At 27.6% G+C, this 15,699-nt stretch overlaps 1 protein-coding gene across 8 annotated transcripts in view; it reads left to right on the top strand.

Annotated features, from left to right (window-relative positions):
* The window catches only part of LOC107450792 (uncharacterized), a 98,415-nt gene that overhangs the window by 65,330 nt on the left and 17,386 nt on the right, over positions 1-15,699 (top strand). For 2 of the 8 annotated variants that reach the window (XR_011637741.1, XR_011637740.1), the window contains exons 7-10: positions 1,243-2,210; positions 4,207-4,270; positions 4,355-4,540; positions 7,020-10,685. The exons of 2 other annotated variants lie outside the window; for them this stretch is intronic. Coding sequence is in view for 4 of the 6 variants with exons in the window: in XM_016066696.3 (XP_015922182.1) it covers positions 1,243-2,210; positions 4,207-4,270; positions 4,372-4,540; positions 7,020-7,155 (1,337 nt within the window). In the remaining 2 variants the exon portion in view is untranslated. Of the gene's footprint in view, positions 1-1,242; positions 2,211-4,206; positions 4,271-4,354; positions 4,541-7,019; positions 10,686-15,699 lie in introns of those variants that run through there. 4 more of the 8 variants (XM_016066696.3, XM_043050553.2, XM_071185492.1 and 1 more) reach the window with 2 other exon arrangements.

The following is a 15,699-nucleotide window of genomic DNA, read 5'->3' as shown; positions in this document are numbered from 1 at the left end:
GTGCCCTGCTCGTCAGAGCTGCCCAACCTCTAAGTCTAAGGTGCCAAGATAATGGAATTACTGTGTCTTGTAATGAACTTCGATGGGCAGTCTTTGTTCTGAAGAGAATGCAATAATGAACATGTCAAAACATATCTACTAAAAGGTAAGATTTCAGTTCCCTTCAATTCAATGCGAATTATTTTTCAAATTTGCTAGGGAATTTTATTAGCCTAATAAAATAGCATTATTTTTAACATTGAAATAGATTTTTTCCATAAAATAAAGCAGAACAAATGATTATTTGAACTCTCCAAATGTAGTTATGCTTATACTACTAATGGTATTTATAAAAACTGGTAGCATTAAATTTTAAAATAAAGCTTTCTTTTAAAATTTAAAAATTATTAATTCAGGCTTATTAATTCATAATTTTTAACAAATCCTTATTTATAATGAACCTGTCGAAATACATCTACTAAAAGATAAGATTTGAATTCTCTTAAATTTAATATCAATTATGTTTCAAATTTGCCAATGTAATAATACTGCCCTACTAAAATTGCAAGTTTTTTTTCCTATAAAATAAAGTATCACAAATCACTATTTGAACTCAAAATGTAGTGATGCTAATTCTCTGTAACTAATAGTATTTATGATTAAAAAATTATTAGCAATTCAATTTTAAAGTAAAGCTTTATCTTAAAATTAAAAAGCTTATTAATTCATAGTGTAATTTTAATAAATCCTTATTTAATGCAATTTCTGTGCTTTTAAATACCTATAGACTTTTATTAAAAATTTTAAATCATTGCTGAAAAGAAAAAGATAAATATGTATCGTAATCAAGTTTCCCAATATTTTTGACTGCTTATAATGTTTTGAAATGTAACCTAATTTATTCAAAGTAGCGTAAATTGATTTCTGTTCTGGGAGACCTCTGATAATTAATTAATGGTGGTCTGAGTAGAATTTTAGTGGTCTTACGCCAACTGACCACCATTAATGTAAGGGCCTGGCAGTACACATCATTGTGCCTCATGATTCTCGGTGACTGTTCGGTGTGTCGTTAACCTAATAATATTTCTCATTATGAACTCTGCTTGTTTTCTAGCTTTTCATATTGATTCTTAGTTATAATTATTAATTTATTTGAGTGAGACTGATTTCCAATATTAAAATAATTTGTAGTTTTATAATTATGTTATATGCCTGATTGTATTTAGCGTGTATCATATTTTTTATTTATTTACATATTTTTAGGGAGTGACAAGTCAGACTTCACAGAAATAAAACGTCCAAGAGAAAATTATAAACAAAATAGCAAAAATGAAATGAATAATCATCTAGAAAAAACAACCAACAATCAAATTCCCAGAGCGAATTCAAGGATAAGTTCTGCTGCAGTGAGCTGGCAAAAAATGGCTATGCCAGCTGTAAGCTGGCAAAGAATGCCACCTCATTTGTTACAAACTCTAAATGAGAATAAAGAACCTTTGCCACATCATTATAGAGAAATGATTAGAATAATCGCAGATGATATTTTAAGCTTCACAACTAACCCGAAGAAAGCGTTAGTAAAAAGTGTAGCTAAAATGTGTGTTGAAAAATTTCCTATCTTAAGGGATAATTTCCAAAATTTTACAATTGGGTCAGGATATGATCATCTCACAAATCGCGTGATCTCACGAATTGAAAACCTGAGAAGAAAATTTTCAATATCAAAAACGCTTGTTGATGATCCAAAACTACACAGTAACAAGAAAAGAAAACAATGTTATGACAGTTATGGGTGTGTTGCGTGGTCTCCAAGCATTCCGCTAGATGAGACTATTGAAAGTTTAGAATCTAAAAAAAGACTTTTAAAAAATTGCCACCCAAATAGTGAAATGTCCATAACTTTGATGAATCAAACTTATTACTTACAAAGAAAAGAGATAAACGAGGGAGCGAAAATAAGTGACTTATTAATTGAATGGCCACTTCTTTTTCATTCAACTTTTATGCTGCAGCATTTTGAAACTTTAACTGACAAAAACATTATTGAAAAACTAGGAAGTACAATTGATTCCAAAGGAAAAGATTTTATAACTTTTTTTCTGGCATGTGAAGAAAAAGAAGTAAAATCTCTGATTATTCAAAACAATGGAAAAAATATTGTGCTGTTAATTCTTTTTGGAATCGCCAAATATTTTAATGAAGACATTTCTATATTAGTCAAAATGTCAGAGGTAAGTTAAAACACTGTAATATCAAGTACTTGTTATTTATTTATTTTTCATATGAAACATTAATATATATATATATATATAAGGATAGCTCAATTAACAATAGATCTGCACACAGCGAGAGATTAAGACTCAGTCTAACGTTGAATCAGGAACTTTAGTATTTAACTCATTTTCATATATATATAAAGATATCTCAATTAACTAGGAGATTAAGACTCAGCATAAGGTTGAATCATGGACTATAGTATTTAACTAATTTATTATTAACTTGCTTGGCCACGGTCCAATTTTTATAGTAATTAATTTTCTATTCTAAAATCAGTAATTTTTTTTGTTTCATTCTTTGTATTATATGAATACTGTAATTATTAATATAATGATATGATGATAATTATTAATGTGATGTATAGAACATAAATGTGTTTTTCTTTTAATTCAAATAATTTTTTATGAAACTTATTGATGTTTTTCATTTTAAAAGCATTTTGCTTGTGAATTATTATTTTTTCTGTATTAGTTAATGTAAATTTTGCATTGAATCTTCTTATCAGGGATAATTGTATTCCCATGTTCCTCAGATTTCCGGTTTTTTTGTATCATCCTTCACAGAGTTCTGCCTTTTCATAGAGTTCTGCAATCTAAAATGTTTTCATACATGTGATTCGTATTCAAATTTAATTTTCTTTCTTTCTTTTTTATTAGTTTGTCAGATTTTTGCTATTTTTAATATTTGATTCTGCGCCCGAATCTGCTAATATTGCGTATCAACGAGATTTTAGTATCAATTTTCGTATTTACCTGATTTAAAAGTTACACATTGTAAATCATATTCACTCGATTTAAAAATGGTGTATCGCAATTCCTATTCACTCGATTTAAAAATGGTGCATCGAAATTCCTATTCACGTGATTTAAAAATCCAATATTGCAATTTGTATTTACAAGTTTTTATAATCCAATATCGCGATTCATACTCATGCAAGTTTAAAATCCAATGTTGTTCGAATTCATGCGTTCCTAATATCAAACATCAATTTTCGTATTTACACATGATATAAAAGGCGAACATTGCAATTTGTATTCATGTGATCTAAAAATCATACATCACAATTCATATTTGTGCAATTTAAAAATCCAATATCGTGATTTGCATCTTCGCGTTCTTAACATCCAATCATGATTTATATTCATGCGATTTTGAAATCCAAACTCTTGTAGAAACAAATTTCGTTATTAAATTAGTTACTATAAAGTTGTTATTTTGTAGGTAATTTAATTATACATCTTTGTTCAAAAAATTTTATTAAACATCTATAATACATAAATTAGTATCCTGACGTCGAGCTTATGCACATAAAATTTACAGGGTTTTTCACTTTGTGTCACAATCACCTCAGTCTTATTTTAAATATCCTATAAGAAATTTTAATATTGAATGGATGTTTTCAAAAATCTTGTTATTCTAAATATCCTCCAATAACAAATGTTAATAAACAGAGTTTTGCAATACATGTGAATCTTTATATTTTAAATATCCTCTAATAATAAGTGTTGATGATGTACAAAGCTTTTCAAGATATAAGAGTTTGATTTTAGACAATAGGCAATCTTTCTCTTTTAAGACTATCAACAAAAAATTTATAATACAATGCAATAAATATGTTCTTGATGTTCTTTAATACCTTTATGAGGTATTTATTTATATTTTACTTTATTCGTAAATTATGTATTTATTTCAATTATTTTTTTATTAAATTTATAAGTACAAGTTGTGATTTATAATTTTTTTTTTATTTTTAAATTGCATTAAACATATTTCCAAATATTTGTAAGGGCATTGTTTTTCATTTTAAGGTTAATCTATGAATTTTGGAGGCTTTTTTATTAGTATTTTGAAGAACTTTAAGATTGTAGCTCCTGATGATAAATATTAAAAATATTGGTTTAGATAGATTGGTTGGAATAGAAAAATAACCATAGGAAATATTTCTTGCAGGTGTTAAACCAACATGATGTAGTCGAAATTGATATTCCTGGTCATCCATGCCTTGTTGGGATAGGTAAGTGCCATGCAAACTGTTTTCTTCATAAGACTTATCAAAATATTTTATCATTATAATTTTTATATTGTATTTGTATAAAAGTATTAATAATTTCTTAGGGCAAAATGCTCTGGATACTGAAGGGTTTATGCTTGGTATAGATGGATGTGTCGTAAATAGCGAGTTAAATAGGCCTGAAACTGCATTCTCAGTTCTCTTTGCTGCTTACTACGTATTTAATTTAGAATATCCTAAGAATATTGCTGTAACACTTGAATTTTTCCAAAGGTAATTTTTAGTTTTAAAATAATTTCAAATATTAATGCTGTCATTTTAACCATTTAAATTAAACATTCTCGCCCATTTTAAGAAAAGTTTTTATTTATTTTGATTTGAATAGAAAATAAATCTAATTTCTATCGCTTTACAATTATGTATTTATGTATAAATACTGTAGAAAAAGTGTTGACATGGATTAACAGATGTTGTAGAAATTATTTTATATCCTATTTAGACAGGATGTAATGAGGTTTTTGTATACAAAGACACTTAAAATAAGTTTTTAATTATTTAATCTCTTATTGATTCCATCAGCAAAATAACAATAATTAATATGAATCATTTTTTAATTTGAAAACTACTGATTTGAAAATAAATCATCCTCATCATCATAGTTGGCCAGACAGCCAATGTGGGTCAATGCCTTCCTCTGAAGATTTCTCCATAATGAATTCCGATTTATCTTTGATCTCAAAATCTTTTCATTAATTGCAAGAAAATCAGACTCCACTGAGTCAGCCCATCTCAACCGGTGCCTCTCCCGATTTCTTGTTCCAGTGGGCTTGAAAAGCAACATCTTTTTTATTGTATTGTCATCCCTCATTCGAATCACGTGGGCCATCCAATTCATTCTATTTATTTTTATGTAATTAATAATATCAGGTTGTTTATAAATCTTGCAAAATCTTGCGAATCTTGTTAAATCTTCTTCTCTAGTTATTGTTTTCATTTACGCCACCAAATATACTCTGCAAAATCTTTCTCTCAAATATTGTAATACAATTTTCCTCCAGTTTTGTCATTGTCCAAGCTTCTGCAGCATATGTCAAGACTGTCATGACAGTTTTGTAGATTAAGAATTTTGTTTTTCTTGTAAGAGACCTAGATTTGATAAATCTTCTCAGCCCATAGACAGCCCTATTTGCCAGATAGAGTCGGTTGGAAAATAAATAATTTTAATATATATTTTGCTAAATTAGAAGTTATGATATAAAAGTGGAAAAATGCTGCAAATTAAAAAAAGTACAAAAACTGCCGTTGAATGTTGATTCACAATTAAAAGTTTTCTAAATAAACTCACATTATTACTCTTTTTATCAACTCGCTTTTGCATCTGAGAAGGTTTTATCTTGCAATTGAAATTTTGACTACTTACAGATTACCTAGGTAACTCAAATTTTTATTAAAATTAACAACAATGCAAGTTTCAACCCATTTCTGATTGCTACAAATAAAACCATTTGCTACTTATTGCCAAAGGGATTTTATCAACCAAAATTTTTATCTCATTTTGGCGAACTAGTAAGCTAAAATTTCAATTGGGGCTCAGTGCTGAAATACAATATGAATTTCAATTATTTCCTGACCTTTATAAGCGGAATTTATTGTTAAAAATTTTTTTCATCTATTGAAATTTGGCTCCATTTCAATCAACTAGAGTGCATCAATTTTATCTGGAGCAGTGTGTCTACAAGTTGCAATTATTGCCATTCAGCACAGATCTCAACAATTGCAAGCTTAGGCGTAGTGTGAGTTTTAGTTTTGAGGGAATCCATATTTTTCATAGAAGATAATTTATTTATGTTAGACGATATACCATTCATTTTATACTGCAGTTTAATAAAACATGGTGGCTCAGGGAATACAGCATTTGCCTACCAATGAGGTGGCCAGGTTCAAATCCTAGCAGTGGCTGGTTGATACGAACTCTTCTCTTGTAAGTAAGATAATAACTTACTCAGTGTTCACCCACATATAATTTTATAAGCATATAGGATTAAAACATAAAGGTGAAATATTTTTCGTTTTTGCCTTTTCTGTATTGATATCAGAAATGAGTAAAATTGTCTTACATTTTACCCTTTTTTTGTATAATATTTGCTTATCTAAATCGGTGAAAAATGTACCTAAAAAAATGCCTTAATAACAAGAGGCTAGTAATTTATAACTTTTTATTTGCATAATTCTTTTTTTATAGTAATAGCATTTGCCCAATTACTTAAAAATTTGTCATAATGGTAGACTTCTCGTAATATGCTGTTACGGGCTCCATCAAGCTTTTACCATATATATATGTGTGATATTATTGAGGAATTTTGACCACTACTGTTTCCATGTATTTAATTCCGTCCCCTACAAAAATTAGGTTTTTGCAACGCCTATGTAACTAACATACCATATAACTTTCTTATTGACTATTCTCACATTAAAGCTGGAAAATGCCAAGTGTTAGCATAGATGAAAAATTAAGCTAAGCACCATCTGTAGATCATTTTGATTGCAAGTATTGGTCTGTTAGATTAAAAACTATGTCTTAAAATAATAATAAAATTCTATAAGAGTTTTCTTTTAACAATATGTTTTAATTTATCATGATTTATTTTTAATGTTTTGAGAATTTGGACAATTTAATGAATATTTTTATGAATTACTTGTAATTTTTTGTATTAATTTGTAATTTTTTGTAATGATGACTTCTAATTTTCAGGTGTATTTTGGAAATGAACCCACTTCAGGGATCCAAAACTCAAAGTAGAAAGACAAAACAATATCAGGGCGTTCACCCTAAAATTTTGAAATTTTTGAAGAATTTTAACAGGTGCACAAATGGGCTCTTTTTGTAAAATATCCAGAAAGAAAGAAGTTTCAAAGGAGTAAAATTTATGATATTATGTATTCAAAAGATCTTAATACTAAAAGTCTAATATATATAATTGGCAGTTTAAATAATTATATTTTATGTTTAAGTGACTATATTCTTTTCACTTTAAATATTGCTGCAACAAAATTTATATTTTTGCAGCAAAGTACAAAAAATTTAAAATTATTAATCAAATTCCTCATCTAGTTATGCTTCTCTGTGCTCTTCTGTGGAGTATAAAACGAAAAATAGAATTTTATCAAACAGTTATAAAAATATACGAAGAAAAGTTCCTATGGAAGGAGAATGTATAAGCAATCAATGTTAGTATTGTACAGCTGCCAACTCTTCTGCAATTTGCAGAAACTTTCTGCATTTATGCCCCAACTTGAGACTAAAATCTTCTGCATTTTGAAAATGTACATTAAAATTGTGTAGCTTCTTAGAACTACTTCTAATTGTGTAGCAATGTAGATCAAGGAATTAGAGCTCATGCTCAGACACATATGTATCTGAGCATGGCTTCTATTCCCTTAATCAAACTATGATATCTTGAATTTACACGGTATTTCAGCCTGAAAGATGTTTCAGGTCATTTATTTATGAGATTAGGCTATGATTAATATGTTGATATAAAATAGTACAAAAAAGGGATGATATTTTTCTTTAGTGTCAGATTTGAGGTGATTGTCAAAACACCCTTCTACTCGTGGAGCACCATATTCCAGTATGGTGCTCCATGAGTACCATACTGGAATTGTACCTTTTAACTCTTTGAATAAGGGATAAAAATGTGTTAAATCTTCTGCATTTTAAGTAATTTCTTGTGCAATATTGTTTCGAATATTATGCATTTTAAAGAAGGGGGTTGGCAGGTATGGTGTTGGATCATTTTCATAATTTGGTGTCATTTAGAAATTAAAGAACAAACAAATTTTTTATATGAGAATGACTAATGAGCGATCCCACCATTTACGAATTTCATATTATCAGACTCTAAAAGCATATAACTCAGTTTTTTAAAAAAAAGCAGTTTTATGATAATTTTTGTTAAAATAAATCTTGGTGTCATTTATCTTTGCTTCAAATTTTATTAACTTTCGTAATTTTCAAAAACTTTTAAAGAACTGTTGTGTTACAGATGTAAAACTTTCTATGACTTTTATAACAGTCAATTTTTATGCAGGGTGCTTAGAGTTTTTAAGAAGTGCTTTAAGGTACTTATTTTTGATTTATGTTTTTAAAGGTGCTTTTTTTATTCGGGGTTTGTAAAAAGTGCTTAATTTTCTATCTTTTAAGAAGAGATTTTTATTCTTTGCTGTGTCGATTGTCATTCTAAATTACAAAAAATTCATGATTTTCCCAATTTTCTCAGCAATATTTATCAGAAACTAGTTATTCTATCATTATTATGTAAAGTTTTTGAAAATGTTTTTGAATTTTATTCATGTTATGCTTATAAATTTAGAACTTTAAAGGTGAAAGGATAGATTACCGCACCGATTATTTTTTGTTGAAAAATCTGACTACGTTCTTTGTTATATATATATTTTTTTAAATTTAAGTGTGTAAAAGTTATTAAAAATTAGATTATGTGTTAATGGCACTTACAGTTATTTTAACAAGAATTATTAAACCTGACTCATATATTTTTTTCTGATTTATATGCTTTTAAAGTCTGCATGTAACATTTGTAAATAGTGGAATTGCTCTTGTGTATTTTATGCTTAAAGTTATGTCCAATTTGGGCTATTTATAAGTGTAAATGGTAACCTTTTTCATTAGCATTTGTTAGCTAGATTGCTAACATTCATAGCTGGTCTTCTGTAGATCTGGTTTGGACTATATTCTCTTGTGATCTCATTTCATCAGACCATTTATAATTTTTATGGTTAAAGAAAAGCATTAGTCTGTGTTGCTTAGAGCTTGAAAATAGTGTGTGTAAATCTTTTGTAAATAATGTATCTTATGTGTAGTAAAATGTTGTCCGTGGAAAATAAGTGTATTAATTTGTGTTATCAATCTACACATTTATGATTATTTCTTACTTTTATAATTTTCAACATAACTTTCAACATTCCATGCTTTTTTACAATTTATAAAGTTTGTTTACATTTCCTTTTATTGTAATATTTTAATTTAAAAAATTCTGGAAAAGTATGCCTGCATGCAAATAATTTCATGATTTTATCATACTAATACCATATAAATTATTTTTCAATGTTATTTACAATTCATCAGTACATTTATTTTAATTAAAAAATTATGAAAAATTTCAAATTATATTTGTTTGAATTTAGACTTGTAAAATTGGTGTTTGCATTAATCAGTTTGATACTAAAAAAATTTCTCATGTTTACACTAGTAGTTTCTAACTATTTTAAAACCTCAGAACAATTTTACAAGATATATTATAAAACATATTATCTACTGGAGTCCATTTTACTTCCTTTATCTCCCATGTTAACCACTGAAAATGAATGCAAATTTCCTGTTTATTAAGTTTCTGATTAATATTTTGGAATACGTTTTGTTCCATTTTCTGCATTAAACTTTATTACAATCGACGCTTAATGTAGCGAAAACATACGTTCTAATGTGAGGTCATATTATAGTGTATCGGAATCTATATAATAATAGTGATCCACATATTATATAATGAATGCGGAATACTGCAAATATTAACTCATCATTAAAAAGGAAACTTGAAAAATTTTACTAAACCTATGCCTTACTTTAGTAGGGTAATTTTTTAACTAGAAGAAAAATTGAACTCGACTTTTTTCTATCTATACATAAAAGTATCTTTTAAAATAATATGGTGTGTAGTATTTTTGAAAAGTGCTTAAAGGTGCTTATTTTCGTTTTTTAAAAGCCCTTAAAGGTGCTTTTTTCATTTGGTGTTCTTAAAAAGTGCTTAATTTTCCCTATTCGAAAATAAGATTTTTTTCTTTTGTCGTTTTTGCCCCGCATTATACAAAAGCTTGCTTTCCACATTGTTCTATTCAACGTTATCACAATTCATTCAACCACAATCTAACCTATACTATCTTTTAACTAATTCGGTGTACCGTCGGTCCATAGCGTTAAAGCGCCAATAATTTTACATGTTTGATGAACTACTTGTGAGTTCGCGTGTGCGTCTACTGAGCTGGGTTCGGTGAGATTATTGCATTCTTGTGTGCAACTTTGCTGCATTTTACAAGATATTCTCAATTTCAGGCTTCATTTTCCACCCTCTGATATCGAACAAAAAAAATCTCTTGATCATTTTATAATGGCTAATATAATCAAGAAAAAGAGTTCTTTGTCAGAAACTAGTTATTTTATTATGATCATGTAAAGTCTTTGAAAATTATTTTGTATTTTGTTTATGTATATAGTGCTTAAAAATATTTTTTGAGTGCCTAAAAAGTACTTAAAAAAATTCTTATTTTTTGTTGAAAGATTTTACTGTGCACCCTGAATAATGCTGCATAGTTGAAAAATACATTAAAAATAATATGCTGGTTCGATGATGTCATTTTCAATAAATCACATACTTCAAAATAATTGCAAATACCACTTGTTTTAACTCAAAAATAAGTCACACAAGATTGACATTTTACAAATGGAGTAAATCCAGAGAAATATTAGTGATAAATTTATTTTTATCTTTTGAAAAGAAAGTTATGCAGAGTATAAACTACCATAAATGATGACATCTTTGAATTTAGGGTGACCTGTCACTCCTCCTTATTCCAAATCAGAGATGATTGTACTCCGGAAAAAACCGGATTTCCAGATTTTTTGCTAACTGTAATCCGAAAATCCAAGGTCCAGAAGTTTCAAGAACTCATCGATCACATTTTTGTATTAAAATTCGTGTACATTTTATTTAAAAATATTAGGACAAGAATTTATACTTGGCATCTCTCTCATTTATAAATATTTTTTCTGGTAGAATAATAAACTTATGCATAATTATTCATTTAAATTATGCTGCATATATTTATTTAGAATTTCATGTTTTGAAAATGTCAATGATTTAAATTGATAATGACATTAATTTTTTGAAGTGCGTCATTAATTATTTTACTCAAGAAAATTTCAGGACATTTTAGTTGGACTCACAATCACCCCTGTTCAAAGAGAATACAAGGTGTTTCACATTTATTGTGTGGTAACATCAAAGAAGTAATGGTTTAAATAAATTTGAAACTTTTTATAGTATTAAAAAACTAAAATTTGGTCGCTATATTGGAATGAACACTTCAATGTGGACATTAAAATAATATTACATGTATGGAATAGCAGATGAGACATTAGGTATCAGTCGTTATAATGGAAAGGTCGCTGCAATAGGGGTGGCACTAAAGTGCGTCGATTGTATTATTATTTTATGGAATTTTGTAATCGAATTTTTAAGCTTTTTAGTAATTTTAATACAGTCGAACATCGCTAACTCGAACCTCGATTTCGCGAATTGTTTGATATCTCGAAGAAAAAAAAATTTCCCTTCAAATTTCCTATACACTCAATGTTAAAAAAAACTTTATTTCACGAATTTTTCTTTTTTTAATCCCTCGATAACTTGAATTTTTTTTCTCCATAAATAGAGTAAATTTTTTTTCTAAAGTTATAAAAATATTCCAAAAAAAAATAAAAAGTTTAGAAATGGCTGACAAGGCATGGAATGATGTGTCTTCCTCTATGATAATGAATGGCTTCAAAAAGTCTGGATTCATTAAAGATCACGAAAGTAGTCAAACAATCAATATCGTTAATTCTGCTGAAAAGTACACCGAAAATGATTGGAACAGATTGACCGGATTCGCGAAGCTTGATGACATGGAATTTCATGACTTCGTAAACGTAGATAATGCAGTAACAGTGTGTGGTCAGTGGGATGACAATGATATCATTGCTCAAACGAAAGCTTCTTGTGAACTATCAGAAAAAGAGGATGAGGAAATCGAAGATTTACCACCCAATGTTACTAACAAACAAGTCCTTTCTGCAGTGGACACTGTAAGGAGATTTATTGAGAGGCAACCGAATATGTCTGAGGAGACATTTAAAGCTATAGTCCACTTAGAAAGTGTTATAGACATACTTTCTTACGCATCTCTAAAGCAAACAACAATTGAATCTTTTTCTAAATGAAAGTGTAAAAAGTGCTTTTAGAATAAATATGGAATAGTAAATAAGGTACGTAAAGAGCATTTTTCTTTATTCTACCATCGATAACATGCGATTTTCGATAATCCGAATTTTCGATATCTTGAATTTTTTCTCCTCTCCCTTCAAGTTCGAGATATCGAGGTTTGACTGTATAATAATGAATAAAAATTTTCTATTTTTTAAGTTTCTGATTAATATTTTGGAATACTTTCTGTTCTATTTTATTCACTAAAATTTATTAATACTATTTTACTGAACTTTGTTATCGAATTACAATTTTTAAGCTTTAAAATAATTTTGATATTTTTTCTACGCTTATTTAGTATATTTGGTACAAGCACGAAAAAGAAATTGAAAAAAAAATTTGCTGACTATGCACCAAAAAATATTTTTAAATATTAATCAGTAACTTAACAAATGGGAAGTTGTTATTCTCCTTTTAACATAATGGAGAATTACACGAAAACCAATTTCCCCTTAAAATTATAATTTATAAAATTTGTTTTGCTTACAAAAATGGACATTGAAAGTATCTTTAAGCTTAGCACAAATATCTTATTAAAATCTGATAATTTCAGTATCTTCATTTATAGAGAAAGTAGAATCTGACTACAGAACACCCGTAACCTTTTTTTATGTTATGTGCTAAATAATTTAATTCAAATCACATCTAAGACAATTTACATTACTGAAACAATCATTAAATAAAAATTTGAAAAATAGAAATTATTAGATTTTATTGAGATATTTGTGTTTAGCTTAAAGATATTTTCAATGTCTACTGTTGTTTGTAAAATAAATTCTATAAATTTTCATTCTAATTTCTTTATCTATGTTTGTCAACCCTTAATTTTTTTTTTTCTTTACTTAAATGTATTATTAAATATTTTATATTTACTTAAATATTTTATAAGTATTTAATCACAAGCCTGCATATATATGAGGTTAAAAATTCTAATAAAAACTAAAAAAATTTTTTTAATTAGTTTTGAACTAGATTTAGACAAAAATCTAAAATTTTTATGTATATGACTTACAAAGCTCATAAATTTTGACTGTAGATTGCAGGCTATATATCATATAGTAAATTTGGATATTCATTGGATTTAAAGTAAAGATTTACCTTAGACTGTAATTGATTTGCTTTTGAGTTGAAAATAAAAACTTGTTTTTTGATAATACTATACAACTGACAGCACGCTTTTTCTCAATTACAAGTTCACTATTTTCATATTCTCTGGCTTTTATTTGTTCTTTTTACTGCTGTTTCTTCATTTTTTTTTTTACGGTTTTAGCTATCACTTGTTATTTTTTGGAAATGGCAAATAAAATATTTCGCCAAAGAGACTGTTCATTTATTTTGTCTTGTTATAGGTAAAGCAATTAAGCAAAACATTTGTGAAAATATTACTACATTATATTTAAAAAAATTGTATTAATTATATTCGATTTAAAAAATTTTATTATTTATATTATGTTTAAAAAAATTGAGCAGTTACTAGAAATAAAAAAAATAAAAAATTTATAGTAATGTAACAGAGAATTAATTTCAAGAGTGCATTTAAGTTAAGATAATATATTCCATATAACGGAATCACAGTTAAGTTCTACTATGTTGCTTTTAATCTGACAGCTAATCTGATTGGATGCTTAAACACTTTTTACATTTTTGATAATGAAACAATATTTTACTAAATCAGCTTTGCTAATTATTTCTAATGATAAAATTCTTGCTACTTTGAATGGTTGTATACCCTAGTGCAGGGGTGGCGAACCGTAATACACCAACGTGCCATTTTTTCTAAAAAATTGTTCAATGATGTCATAGACGTGCCGTCAAATAGTTTTGACTTTGTGATTATTGGGAAAATAATAATACTAAATACTATCAACTCAAAACTAGTTACATTGAAAAAAAAAATACATTTTGCAATGTCTCAGTTATAGGCGTAATTCAACTTAAAGTAACATCAGTGTGACTTCTGTTGCTGCAGATTAGATGACAAATAACTTATATTAGGTTGTAAGATGTTAGTTTAAGCAAGACTGTTAATTTTTTTGCTAGTTACTTATTGTTAAATTGTTTTTTATGGTTATTAATTGTTTTTTAGCATTAATTGTTAATTTTTTTATTAATAGTTGTTTATTATTTTGTTTGTTTTTGTGAATTTTAATTTAATTGTTACATTAGCTTCATAATGTAATAACAATTCATAGTGCAATAACAGTTGCGATCGGTGGGGTGCCCAAAATATTGTGTCACACGCCATTGGCTCGTCATCCCTGCACTAGTGTGTGCATTACTCATTTTTGCAATATTTAATTTAGTATACATTTTTGTGTACTTTTCAGCTGTGGCACTGCCATAGTACGAAATATAATGAGGTTACATCAGATCTACTCATTTTCTACAAATAATTCATATCAATTTGACCTGTGTATTATTTAAATCATTTTGTGAATCACTTTCACCATTTATGATATCAGAATGATAACTACTCATTTTCTACAACTAATTCATATAAATTTGACCTGTGTATTATTTAAATCATCTTGTGAATCATTGTCTGTATGAATCACTTCCACCATTTATGAGATCAGAATGATAACTACTCATTTTCTACAACTAATTCATATAAATTTGACCTGTGTATTATTTAAATCATCTTGTGAATCACTTCCACCTTTTATGAGATCAGATTAATAATTACTCATTTTCTACAAGTAATTCATATGAATTTGACATGTGTATGATTTAAATCATCTTGTGAATCATTGTTTGTGTGAATCACTTCCACCTTTTACGAGATCAGAATAACTACTCATTTTCTACAACTAACTCATATAAATTTGACCTGTGTATTATTTAAATCATCTTGTGAATCACTGTTCGTGTGAATCACTTACACCTTTACGAGCTCAGAATGATAACTGCTCATTTTCTACAAGTAATTCATATAAATTTGACCTGTGTTTATTTAAATATCGTGTCAAAAGCAGGTTTTAAGTTTCTTAAATTAGTATTTATATCAACAAGGTGTCTACTTTTACTAAATCAATGATGTTCGATGTTCTTTTACTTTGTAAATCACTTATTTTTGTGCAATCTTGTACCGTTTACAAGACAGAGCGATAACTACCAACTTTACTACACCTAGACACCATTTTTATAGTTATAGCTAAAGCCTTTTGAAAGTTATAATCGTGGATACGAAAATTTTTATTGCTAAACTTAAATTTTTATTGGCAAACTAAAGTTTAAATGCTGATTAAATGATAAATACATTACCATATGTAAGTAAGAAATAATTTTATTCTGAATTGATATTGCAAAAAAAAAAAAATAACTTTCAAAAATTAGAAA

This window comes from Parasteatoda tepidariorum, chromosome 9 (genome assembly GCF_043381705.1).
Source record: "Parasteatoda tepidariorum isolate YZ-2023 chromosome 9, CAS_Ptep_4.0, whole genome shotgun sequence".
NCBI lineage: Eukaryota > Metazoa > Arthropoda > Arachnida > Araneae > Theridiidae > Parasteatoda > Parasteatoda tepidariorum.
The sequence above is the reverse complement of the archived record's forward strand: the minus strand, read 5'-3'. Positions and strand labels throughout refer to the sequence as shown.